The sequence below is a fragment of the Yamadazyma tenuis genome, chromosome 4 (assembly GCF_029203305.1).
Source record: "Yamadazyma tenuis chromosome 4, complete sequence".
Lineage (NCBI taxonomy): Eukaryota > Fungi > Ascomycota > Pichiomycetes > Serinales > Debaryomycetaceae > Yamadazyma > Yamadazyma tenuis.
This window is the reverse complement of record NC_089464.1, coordinates 815,423-828,102: the sequence shown is the minus strand read 5'-3', so window position 1 is coordinate 828,102 and position 12,680 is coordinate 815,423. Positions and strand designations below refer to the sequence as shown.

The 12,680-nt window shown below is 39.6% G+C and overlaps 5 protein-coding genes across 5 annotated transcripts; 2 read left to right on the top strand and 3 right to left on the bottom strand. All coding sequences in view use genetic code 12, as the record gives it.

Moving 5' to 3' along the window:
• Nucleotides 1–346: 346 nt before the first annotated feature.
• IQG1 (iqgap- protein) lies at nt 347–5,083 on the top strand (the record flags this gene model as incomplete). Its single annotated transcript, XM_006684268.1, has 1 exon — nt 347–5,083. One exon carries the CDS (start codon nt 347–349, stop codon nt 5,081–5,083), a length of 4,737 nt encoding a protein of 1,578 aa, XP_006684331.1.
• A 102-nt stretch (nt 5,084–5,185) lies between these two features.
• CRN1 (Coronin-like protein crn1) lies at nt 5,186–7,185 on the bottom strand (the record flags this gene model as incomplete). The annotated part of the gene is made up of 2 exons (XM_006684269.2): nt 5,186–7,124; nt 7,181–7,185. 2 exons carry the CDS (start codon nt 7,183–7,185, stop codon nt 5,186–5,188), a joined length of 1,944 nt encoding a protein of 647 aa, XP_006684332.1.
• Nucleotides 7,186–7,562: 377 nt separating this feature from the next.
• Nucleotides 7,563–9,503, bottom strand: LRO1 (phospholipid:diacylglycerol acyltransferase; the record flags this gene model as incomplete). The annotated part of the gene is made up of 1 exon (XM_006684270.1): nt 7,563–9,503. One exon carries the CDS (start codon nt 9,501–9,503, stop codon nt 7,563–7,565), a length of 1,941 nt encoding a protein of 646 aa, XP_006684333.1.
• Nucleotides 9,504–9,639: 136 nt separating this feature from the next.
• On the bottom strand, nt 9,640–10,563 carry ATG3 (E2-like enzyme; the record flags this gene model as incomplete). Its single annotated transcript, XM_006684672.1, has 1 exon — nt 9,640–10,563. The coding sequence occupies one exon, from the start codon at nt 10,561–10,563 to the stop codon at nt 9,640–9,642; it is 924 nt and encodes a 307-aa protein (XP_006684735.1).
• Nucleotides 10,564–11,520: 957 nt separating this feature from the next.
• PSN45_003451 (uncharacterized protein) lies at nt 11,521–12,528 on the top strand (the record flags this gene model as incomplete). The annotated part of the gene is made up of 1 exon (XM_006684674.2): nt 11,521–12,528. One exon carries the CDS (start codon nt 11,521–11,523, stop codon nt 12,526–12,528), a length of 1,008 nt encoding a protein of 335 aa, XP_006684737.2.
• Between the last annotated feature and the right edge of the window lie 152 nt (nt 12,529–12,680).

The following is a 12,680-nucleotide window of genomic DNA, read 5'->3' as shown; positions in this document are numbered from 1 at the left end:
CCTTCGTAAACAATTCATTTTATCATAGACCCCCATCACGAAACTTTGCCTAACGATTGACTAACTACAAAATGCCCTTGTTATGTATCATATTCTGTAACTATAGCTTGTATAGTAATAATAACACAGCATCCACTTCTACCTACACGTCCCCAGTTTAAGCGAGATGAGATGGTGCGCCTAAACTGTTTGTTTATTTCCAATGCATTTGTTTATATTCTGTCTCAAAAAAGCGAATGCTCTGTCTCACTGACATTTCCTCAAACCAAGAATGTGTTAACAAAACCACTTCTTCTTTACATCCACCTGTCACTACCATAACTCGTCACCTTCACATTTCCTCTGAATGTCGTCTCCGGTGAAGAATATTGCCCTAAAGTACTTGGATTCTATAAATGATATCAATGATGACATCTCATTAAGAAGTCCCTCAAAAGTTCCTTTACAGCCTTCCCTCCGCCAAAACACAAAACCTACCTTCAACAAGTCTTTCCCTGAAGAAGATTTGGATAAGTTGGCTAGACAACTCGATGTGGATCCCGTGTCAACTCCTACCAAGAATGCCTTGTTTAGAACCAAATATCAAACTCCCTCAGTGACTGTATCGTCATTTAAAACCCCTACCACCAAGTCGTCCACATCGTCAAGCAAATCCGGCTCACCCATCAAAAGACATCTTGCTGCTTTCGAAACCCCAATCAAACGCTCTACCGAAATTCCCGCTTTGAAAACGGACATGACTTTGTCTTCCAAAGATAAACCATACTTATCATCACCTGGTAATAGTACCTCCACCGACTCTCCAGGATATGAATACTTGTGCAGAATTGAAGCAATTAAGAACTGGCTTCAGCAAGTGATGGGCGAGCCAATTGATAAGTCAGCGGCTGAAATGATTTCTGATATTAGGAATGGTATAGTGTTGGCTAAGTTGGCTAATGTTATATTGCCAACCAGAAAGTCAGTCTTTACTAACCCCAAATTGCAATTCAGACACACCGAAAACATCAACAGATTCTTCAAGTTGATGGACTTTTTGAGCGTTCCTGATATCTTCACATTTGAATTAACCGACTTGTACGATGCTAAAAATGTTCCCAAAGTATGGTTCTGTCTCCATGCCATGTCTTATATGTTGCACAAATACAACCCCGAATTCCCCCAAATCAAAAGCTTGGTGGGTAGGTGTGAGTTCTGTCCGGAAGATATAAGAACCGCTAATAGAGCCTTGGTGGGGGCTGGTTTACCAAACTTCTCCAGTGCTGATAACAACAACGATTCCACATTTGACAGTATATACATGAACAGAGTGATCAACAATTCGCCTACCAAGCTCAATGTTTCAAGCACCTTTTCAAGACCTTCCGATACCTTATCTTCTCCCAAAAAGTCTGACAAATTCTCCGATGATCCATTCAATGATAAGACTTCCTTCAGACAACCTCGTACACCAGACAGAAGCTCACCTGCCTCTGCAAGAGATGAGTTCTATACCCCTAAGTCACATTCAATCAGAGAGCTGATGTCCGATGACGTTGACTATAAAGACAGTAGGTACTATACTCCTGAGATTGATGATCACCTCATCAATATTGTCAAGCTCCAAGCCTTGTCTAGAGGAGCTACTTTCCGTTATAGGATGTTTGTGAGCAAGATTATGTTAAGATCGTATGTTGATGAATTCACCCACTTCAACTCCATTATCAGAGGTAATATGGCCAGAATGAGAACCATTCATAGACACAGAGACGAAGTTTTATTATTCAAACATCAAATCATCGACTTCCAAGCAATATCCAGATCTAAGTTGCTAAGGTCTAAGCTCACCTATGACTTCAATCAACATACAGATAATGTTGTCAGATTCCAAAGTATCGTCCGTGGTTCTATTGTTAGACAACACGTAAAGTCTATCAAGTATAACATTTCAATGGCTGAGCCTTCTATCATTGAATTGCAGGCTCAGCTGAAGATGTTGCTTGTTTATCCAAAGGTCATGACTGTATTGGAACAAAAAGCATTGATTGAGCCTTCAGTTGTGGATTTCCAGTCTGTTGCAAGAAGACTTTTGTACCAAAGAGGCAAAATTGTCGATTTGATCTCAAACCTAAAAGACTGTGGTGGATTAATCAATTTCCAGGCTGTTATTCGTGCTAAAAACTTAAGGAACGACTTTTACGGTAGAATTTATGTGTTGCAAAAAGTCGAGAGCAAGCTCACTCAGCTTCAAAGCGTTGCGAGAGGTGGTACAGTCCGAACTAAGTTGTGTAATAATGTTTTGATTACATTGATGCACGAAGATGTTCAAATGAATAGCCTTTTTGCTAAAGCAAGAGGAAATATGACTAGAAGGTCCATCGGGTACACAAACGCTTACTTGCACCATTACGAAGATGAAGTTGTTGAATTACAATCCAGGTTCAGAGGTCTTTTCATGAGATTCAAAAGAGATGTCGTGTTGGAAGATTGTTACAATAATATTGGAGATATAATTGCTTTGCAATCTATTATCAGAGGTAATGTCATAAGAAAAGAAATGAACTCGATTGATTCATACTATGTCAAAAACATGGCACTGGTGATCAAGGTCCAATCACATATCAAGAGCAATTTTGCTAAAAGAGCTTATCAATCTTTGATCACCATGAGAAATCCTCCGCTATCCATTATAAGACGTTTTGCTTATTTATTGAGCGATAATGATACGGATTTTGAACAGGAACTAGAATTGGCTGAGTTGAAAGATAGAATTATTGAAAGATCTAAGGCTAATGAAGAGTTAGAAACTTTAATTGAGAACTTGGATATCAAGCTAGGTCTTTTGGATAAGAACAAAATCTCCATAGAAGACTTCATAAAGAATAAGTTCAACCATTTTAAAGATATAGATGAAGATGTCAATATCAAAAACTTGGAGAAGTTGAACAAATCTTCAAGAGAAAGAATTGAATGCTACCAAACGTTGTTCTACTTCCTCCAAACTAAACCAATCTACTTTGTCAGACTCCACGAAAGTATGGAATTAAGTATCAAAGAAACGAAGGAGTTCAAGAACTTACAGAAATTTATTGTGTTGATGTATCCCATTAAGGATTCATCTATCTCTCACCACTCAAGAGAAGAGTTCTTTTTTATGAAGCTTATCTTGTCACTTATGGAAAGCGACATGAAAACTCATTGTTCCAACTTGACTGATATCACCAAGTCCAGCTGCTGCTTCTGGATAGACTACTTTGTACACTTCAACAGCCACACTTACCAAAGATTGCACTTGAAGACAATGTTAGGCAAAACGGTTATGTCGGTCATTGATAACGACGACCTTGATTTCGAATCTGATCCTTCTGTTATCAATGCTAGTCTCATTGATAGGGATATGAGAATTAACGGTTTCAGTGATCGGGACGTGGATGCGTCTCCTCAAATTGCAATCAAGGACCCCGAAGTTTCAAACAAGTTCGTTGAAAACTTAATGAACTTGAGAGAATATATTACCTCCACATTGAATATATTAGAAGCTATAGTGGACAAGATTCCTCTTCATATCAGGGTTGTATGCTCTCAAGCTTATAAGTTATCCAAGTTAACTTATCCAGACAGATCGGAAATGCAACACTTAGCTGTTGCTGGTGTAATATTCATCAAGCATTATATCCAAAACATTTTCCAGAACCCTGAAAACTTTGGTTTCTTGGCCAATAATTCCTACAATCCTGGCATATTGAAAGTTAAGTGTAAAGCTAACTTGAAGGCATTGGGTAGAGTTATGATGCAAGCATTTGCTTTGAAGCCATTCAGTGACAACTTTCTCAAACCATTGAATGAATATCTCCAGAGTTCCGTGGATCTCACCAGGTCTATTATTGTCAGGTTGATCAACGTCGATGATCTCGAAACCTCGTACAACCTAACTGATTATGACGATATTGTCACCCATGATAGGCCCAAGTTGACTATGAAGGTCACAGACATGGCTCAAATTGAAAAGATAATCCAGAACAACATCGACATGGTTGCACCAAGTTCAGACGACCAATTGTACTCGGTTGCAACTCAACTAAACCAAGCTGTTAACACGGCTAAGGATTTGGTGGCATTAACTGAGTTGGGAAGTTTAACCTTGAACTTGAACCCAACGACCAAAGAAGAGTCAATCGCTGATACAAAAGGAAACGCACTTTTCACCCAAGTCAAACGATCTGTTTTATACATCATCAGAGTCCAAGAGGGTGATGAGTTGTTAGAATTATTAGTGGCTGGAATCACTCCCGATCATGAACGCAACTTTAAAGAGATCACTCATGGTGAACGACAAGTGTCTCAGGAAGCGAACTCTGGTCAAAAGAAGAAGGCTTATCACAAGACTTCGTTGGGGGATTTGACCAAGATCACTTACCATGACTTGAAGAAAAATGCATTGGAAACTATTCTACAATTAGAATTCATGGGATTAGTTCACAGAAATAATTCCTACCAAGAAATCTTGAACCAAATCGCCGTTGATATAAAAACAAAACATCTGCAAAGAATCTCCAGAAAGTCTCAATTAGAGATTGCAATAAAGACCCAAGAAAAGTTGATAGAGAAGGAGCGGGTATTGAACAGACAACATCGTGATTATAACAACCATGTGGAGAGTATATTATCACAGTTGCAGCTGAGGCCAAAAGACAAGAAGTTGTTCAATATCATTCCAATTTTCAGCAAACAATACTTCTATCATCGGGAATTAAAAAAGTCTAATAGATTACCCAAATTCGGATCTTACAAGTATTCTGCCAGAAAATTGATAGAGCAAAAGGTAATCTTGGACTTTGCGGGTGCGTTAAGTGCCAGATATAACACTTCCTCCAAATTGGACTTTATGTTTAGTTGCCATCGTGTTGGTATATTCACCATTGAAGCAGCTTCAGGTTCTGTCAGCATACCTGGTGCCTTCGCTTCGATAACCTTAGACGAGTTATTGAACCTTCAATATGAAAGTAAAGACAAGTATGAGGTATTTGACGGAATGGTTGTCTTCGACACAATGAACTTGACATCATTCGTATTCAAGAAATTTTACGACATGAAAAAAGAGTAGATTAGATCTTCTACAAAACCAAAATAGTATATTTTTCAATTTGGGTATTTTAGAATAATACGTTAAAAAAATCTTGAATAGTTCATAGGTCATCGATAAAGTCTATTTCTTGAGTAATTCTTCAATTTTCTTCTCTAATCCCAACAATCTTTCATCCTTTTCGAGACCAGCTGCTGTCAACTTGCTAACTTGTTGTTCCAAATTTTCAACAATAGAAGCAAACCTTTCAATTGTAGCTTTCAAGGTTGGGGCTTTGCTCTCAGTCTTTGTGGGCTCCTTTGGTTCAGGTTCTGGAACAGGACTTTTGACGTCAACAGGCTTTTCAACAGGCTTTTCAAATGGCTTTTCAGCTGGTTTCTCAATTGGTTTCTCTACACTTGGCTCTGATGTTGTAGTTGCTATCTTTGAAACAGGTTCTGATTCAACAACAGTCTTCAAAGAAGGTGTCGGAGTAACGGTAGAAGAAGGCTCACTCTTATCATCGCCCACCAACTTCACAGAGTCGGGTAACTCGTCAGGTTTCTTGACTTCTTCCCATTCCTCGTCCTTTACTCCACTTTCAACTTCCTCATCAATATCACTAGAATCGTTGACTCTGTGTAATAAACTGTTCACTTCGCTTGAAGACTTCAAAGTATCATCGATAGACTTAGATCCGGGAGTGGATAATTCAGTCTCTTCAAATTTGTCCAAGGTGGTCTTTTTAGGGATGGCTTCACTTTCAGCTTTAGCTTTGGCCTTCTCCTCGGCTTCAACTTCTTTAGCTTTTTCTTTGGCAACACTAACATTCACAGAAGGCTTTGATTCGTGGAAAGAAGGTTCGGTTCCTTCGTACAAAGCTTCCATGCTCATTAAAACCGGTCCATTGAACTCTTTTCCACTAAAGAATTCCTCAGCTGATAATGAAGGCTTTCCTGATGGACAGTCTGGGTAAATATCAGTTTGGAATAATTCTGACTTTCTTGGAACAGTAAAAGACAATGGTTCAATAGAATGATCATTGACGGTTTTAAATGCCCTTAAAATTTCATTCTCTTTAACATTAACAGACTTCTTTGGAGCCGCAGAGAACCCTCTCTGAGGATCGGTAGAGGCAAACTGGGACAAATCGTGTAAATAGTCATTTTCATATTCATAATAGCGAATATTACCATCACCCTTACCAGCAACATATAAAATTGATGTAGATTCATCAAAAACTGGAATCAATACACCAGAAGATTGGTCAATAACCAAGAACCCATCAATTGGTCCTTTGTCGATAGCATTGACATCCCAAACACCAACTTGACGGTCTGACAACCTTGAAAACCCAGTAGTGACAATTCTATCGGTATTTCCCAACCAAGCAATTCTTGAGGGTTTAGCTCCATTATGTCCTGGGCCTTCTGAGATGATCTTTCCTGCTCTAATGTCCCAGATTCGCAATTTCTTGTCTCTTGAGCTTGTAGCCAATAATGTACCATTATAGTTAAAAGCAAAAGAGGTAACCAAATCCTTGTGCTGCAAAGTAATTTCATCTTTTCCGGTTTCCAAGTTCCAGATCTTGACCGAATAGTCCAACGATGAAGAAGCAACGACGTTTTCAGCACAAGGGTGGAACTGAACCTTACCTACTTTTCTGGTGTGTCCAGATAATACCTTCTTTGGTTCGGTTATATCTTTGATTTTGTCATTGGCATCCACATACTTATGGAACGAATAGTCTTGCGGGATTTCCCATACCAAGATTTTTGCATCATCCGAACAACTGATGATTTGTTGATCGTTGAAAGGGTTGAATGCGGTATCTAAAACTGGACCCTTGTGGCCCCTAAACAAGGAAACAGTATCGGGAGCCTTGCCCACTTCTTCCACTGGAATAACAGCAAAAGCTCCTCCTCCAGAAGAGTCCCAGTTCAACGAAATATACTTTCCATTGGACTTAATAATGTCTGAATCCCAGGCATTTTTGGTTACTTTCAAATTCTCGTAGCAGAGCTCTTTTTTAGCAGCTTGCCCAAACACATGACGGTACTTGGAAGCTCTGACGAATCTTCCACTTCAATTGCGTTAGTATATTGTTCTAACCCCTACATAACCTTTTGGTTCACATACCTCATTTGGATTTGGTCAAATTAATTATGTTTGTCTAAATCTTTGAAATTTTGGCTGTCGCGAATCTGCCACACAGGAACTAGAACTCAAAACATGAACATGGCATGTTGCAACTAAGATTCACCAACTAAATACTAAGTTTTTCTATGCTATGAGAAGGACTTGTGTTATGAATATCATGTTTTGTATATCTATACAACCATTCTCATCCCCAAATAAATAAGTTTTCAAAAAGGCCAACCTTTCTAATAATATCTTGCAAGGGGGTGATGAACCAATTCCGCAGGGGGCTAGTTCTAACATGTTTGCAGGCAGCAAGGTAATTCATTAATACCTATGTATATATAAAACTTTCATTATCTTCTCTATCATATATTAGAACCTAGTTCAAGGGCATCCCAGCGACTATATCCTTTAATTCACTGATATATCTGTCTTCTATGGTGTCTCCTTTACCAGCCACCACCTTTAAAATCAATTCATTTAATTCAGCCGACCCCAAAATATCAACATGTTCCGCTGTTTTAGCACCACCTCTAATATCAAATCTATCAGGCTCATGTTTTATTTCTACGACGGTGACGGAAACTTTCCCTGGGTTATAGATGGTGTTGTTCTTCTTCCACACGTGACATGCTGAGTGCGTTAATAAACTAACAGTTCCATCTCCGTCACCAAAATACACCGGATCCGCAGCCTCTGAATCAATGGTGAAACTCAAGTTCGATTCTTTTTCTGCATCGTGATATGAATATGCTCTTTCGGTGGGATTGCCCACTCCATAAAAACAATAGTATTTCATACCGGGGGCATTTGGCAAACTTGCCTCTAATGGGTTTGCCCATTTCGAATGATCATGATTGTTTCTTTCCAATTCCTCTTGTGTATGAGCAATTCCAAATGAGTATTGTTCTCTGACTCTGTTGGAAAACCAATCAGGGGACGTATCTAATAACAAGTCAATACTGTCAGTCAAGCTTAAGTTACGATCCCCAGTTTTTTCCGACTTCAACCTTATGAATGTACCAAATGACTCTGATTTGCTACCTTTAAGGGATACCGAGTCGTTTAGTAAAGCATTTTCAGTAGCCAATGTGTTGGTTGGATCATCAGGGGCATGTGTAAGGTTTCCCCAGATGATATCACCACCTTTTGGAATCATTGAAGGGATACCACCAAAGGTTCGGCACATGTCACTTCTTTCCTTTCTACTGAAAAACTTCTCTAAACCATATACGGCTAACGCATTCAATTGTACCGTATCTTTCATTTCTCCAGACATCAAAGCAGTTAAAGTCTTGGGAGTTCCAAGTGATGACCCACTGATGTCGACAACAGCAGCAAGATAGGTATTACACCAGGAACTTCCACCGTTTCCGTAGTACTCACCTTTGGCTTCTACCCATTTTAAAAAGTAAAAGATCACCTGTGATCCCATAGAGTGGCCGATCAAAGTGGTCTGTTCTCCAGACAACAAGTAGTTCAACTCGATTTGTGCCTTTAACTTGGAGAAATAATGATCACGCTTCTCCAAGTCCAAGTAGGCCAACCTCCAATCATAACTGGCACTCAACATATTGTCTGGACCATAGCCAATCACTGCCAAATTCTGCAAGATTTTGTTCCAGATCCAGTACCCGGCAATGAAGAAGTCCGCTGCCTCAAACCCTTGAGCAGCTCTCACCTTGACGTTTTCAGGGTCCAACCCAGTTTCAGGGTCCAACATAATATGTTTTAACCAACAGCTTTTGTCTAATACCATAGTCCTCAACATATAAAACGATCCCCATAATCTCTTTCTAAAGTGGTTGATTGAAGGACAATCTCCATCGGTAGACAGACCCCAACTTTCAAGACCAGTTGAAATAACTCCTGGAACCATCACCACGTTATGCTTAGATTTCAAGTTGAGCGTCGATGCCATTCTTTGGCCCACAGAGAACGATTCTGCCGAGCCATGTAACTGTCTGTCACTTTCTTGGGACTTGATATCAGATATCATTGACTGGAATGAAGCCGGAACCATATCTCTCCACTCTCCGAAAAAGTCGCTGAAGGAATCAAAATTGACATAGTTGTCCAAGTCATTTAGAAGGAGTCTTTCACTTGAAGTAGAGAAAAATACGGCACAACACAATCCTATGACAGCTCCTAAGATAAAGATTACTCTTCTTGATTGGTGCAACTTTTTCTTAAGGATCCTAGGTTCCAGGTTTGAATCTGATGGATGATACTTGTGATGAAGATGAGTTGTTTCTCCCTCATTGACGGCCACCTCTTCTATTGACTGTTTCTTGTCCTTCTTTCCAACTTGTTTAGCCATTGCTAAGTTTATTGATATTTGAGAAAACCGGATTTTCGGGATCTTTTGCTTCCATTGCAGCGCAAGTAAAAACGCATCTGAAATATATATGAAATATATCAAAGACTACAATTTTATTGTATGGACGTGTTCGCTTCTATAAAACTTCCATAGTGTAGTCGTACTCTATTCCAGGGGTAACACTGGCAATGAACTTCAAAAATATAATCAAGTACTGGTCTGCTCTCACCCCCAACTCATCATCTTCATCTTCGTCTTTTGGCTTCACGTCTTCCAGTTCGTCATCTTCGTCGCGGTCTTTGAGCTTCCGCTTCAATTGTGACTGCTTGGCATGCTCCATCAATACCCGCATGACGGACGCGTGTTTACAGGGGTGAATAGACACAGATGTGGTGTTGAAGCTTGTGGGTAACTTCTCGATGGTGGCAGTTCTGTCTCTATAATCGGATGAAATATCCTCAAACATCTGCTTGGGTAACAAGGGGATCCCGCTTGAGCTAAACCCGACCAAATAGAGCTTGGGAACCCTATAACTGGTGGAATATGTGATGTATAAATCATACTTTCTCAAGCTGGAGTGATTACCCTTCGATAGATCTTCAAACTCGTCTTCAGCAAGTTCAAGCTCAGCGGTTTCATCGATCAAATCATCTATGTCGTTATTATCATTATGGTCATTATCTTGTATTTCACTTGGTTTGGCATCATCAATGGAATCACTAGATTTTGCTGATTCGGAGATCTTGTGAGATTTGACCCAGCCATCTTCTAACTCCTCCTCCAGCTCATCTAGGGTCGCGTCAATTCCCAAGTATGTATACGCTCTTTCATGACTAGGAACATGTTTGGTAATCAAATACTGTTTGTCAGGAGGCAAATAAGATTTCTGTAGTTTTGAAGGGGCAGATGACCACTCCCATGTGGGAAACTTATACACCAAATAGTCTCCAGCTATCACAAACTCATCAGGGGAGATCTCGCCGGTGGTGGTGAAATTAGATGTGTTATTGATGGGTGTGAGATAGTCTCTTAAAGATGAAAGTTTGGATCTAATCAGCATTATTCTTGTTTCGGGAGCAAAAGGTTGTGAACTAGAGCGATAAGGAAAATGACCTCTCCCTTGCGCACTTGCCAAAGTCGCGAAAACCACCGCGACATACATTTCCAAGCGAGAACACGCTTTTGAGTACCACCGTGTTGACCATCAAAATCGATTGGGCTATGGTTGTAGGCCAATGTCGATCCCTGGGGCGGGTCGCCTTGCATGAAGAAAAGGAAAAATTGGTCTGACCTAACCTTATTGAAAGGGCACAGAGTATTTTTTACCACTGACAAAATAATACTGACGATATTTTGTATCTGAACGAATTGGTCAACAGACTCCAACTTATGCATCAGTAACAAAATCGCATACCTGATCACACCTAACCGGGTGAAGCCTCCCCCAGGTCTTCCTTGTTCATAAGCGTGTATCCAAAACATGAGCATCGTATTTCGAGGCAATGACTGCGAAAACAGGCGTGTTTCAAGACAAAACAAAAACAAAAACATAAACAAGACCGTTACGATGGTTTCAGGAATGGAGCCCTATGCAAATACGCACATAAGCGTATGCAGAAACATAATACTATTAATGGTAGACCTCTGCACATAGTCGTTAGTCTCAAGTAAAAATGCCAACTCACAGAAAATAACAATGTCCGCTACCCAACCCAGTAATTGAATGCTTATAACGGTGCTGCAGGGCGAGGCACGTATAACTTTGTTTAGAATATTCATAAATACTTACCCACTTGCTTGTTACCTATTCGGGGAGACCTCAGACGATGGCTGCTTTCTCCCTAATTTGGCTAGCTTTATGTGCATGCTTCCATCTATGTAAATAACGCGAGTTGTCTAAATGTTTTATGGTGTTGACGTTTATGTGTTTTGATTTTCCACGGTATCACACATATATATTCTACACACCATTCCTAAAATTGTCCTTTTGGTCCAAACTAACTACCACCAAATGTCTATGGTAACCGATAGAATAGCCTTGAGTTCCATTGACCTGAACTCCTTAAGCTTAAGAGGGAACACGTCTAAGTCGATTCCTTTAATTCCGGCCAAGAAGTCACGTTCCTTTACCACCTCCTTTTCAAACCTGAGATCAAACTCTTTTACCACACTGTCATTAAACTTACTATCGTCGACCTCGTCGGTTAGAAAGCCGTCTGCTGACTCGTCTTCAGATGTTGATATATATGCATCCAAGCTAAAGTTTAAGCTAAAGTTGGCCGTTTTCAAGTTGAACCAACAACAAGGTTCCAGAACAAAATCTGGCTCTTTCACCTTCTACAACTCCGAGTACCTCGTGAAGTCGCCCTCCAACTCCCTGACCAAGTTAATTTCAACTCTGAAAGCAATCCACCAATTATCTCCTAGTATCAAGCTTTCGAGATTCTTAAAAACAAGTAACATCAACACAAAGCATTTGGTTTCAAAAAGCGTTTCTTTCCCCGTGAAGAAGACCTTCGAAAACTCCATTAACATCAACTTGACTCAAAAGTCCTTAAACTCATTAATCTTGTCAAAAAGCTTCAATAATAATAATAATAACTCCAACAATTTGAAGCTTTTTTCCATCAAAAAAGACTCTCCTTTTTACAGCAATTGCAAAATCCCTTTAACATTAAGTGAGCAAAAGGCCATCTTTTCAGGGAGTAAGATTTCATTACCTTTGGCTACCAGGTTTTCCGAGCCGTCATCTGCATTAGCATCTTCAAATTCCCTTTTATCCTTCAAACAAGATCCTTTACCATCGATAAACAAAATCTTGAAAACTCCTTTAAAATTGACATCCCACACTTCAACATTAACGTCAGCCTATAATGATGATAACGACCAAACCATAGATGATCAATCATTCGATGATTCTTTGAAAAAAAATAACTCATCCTCCCCATTAAGACATTTTGCTACCCCAAACTCTTTCTCAGTGGCTAAATCTTTGTTACAATTGGGCTCGGGGGTCTACAATTAGACTTGTTTTCAACGTTTCGTTAGCATCATATAGTTCTCTTCCCGTATTAATACTATTCGTACATATTGTAATAATAAAATAATGCCATTTTGATATAAATGTTGGAGTATTTTCGTCTACTGGAATTTTAACTACACGAGAATTTGTGAAAA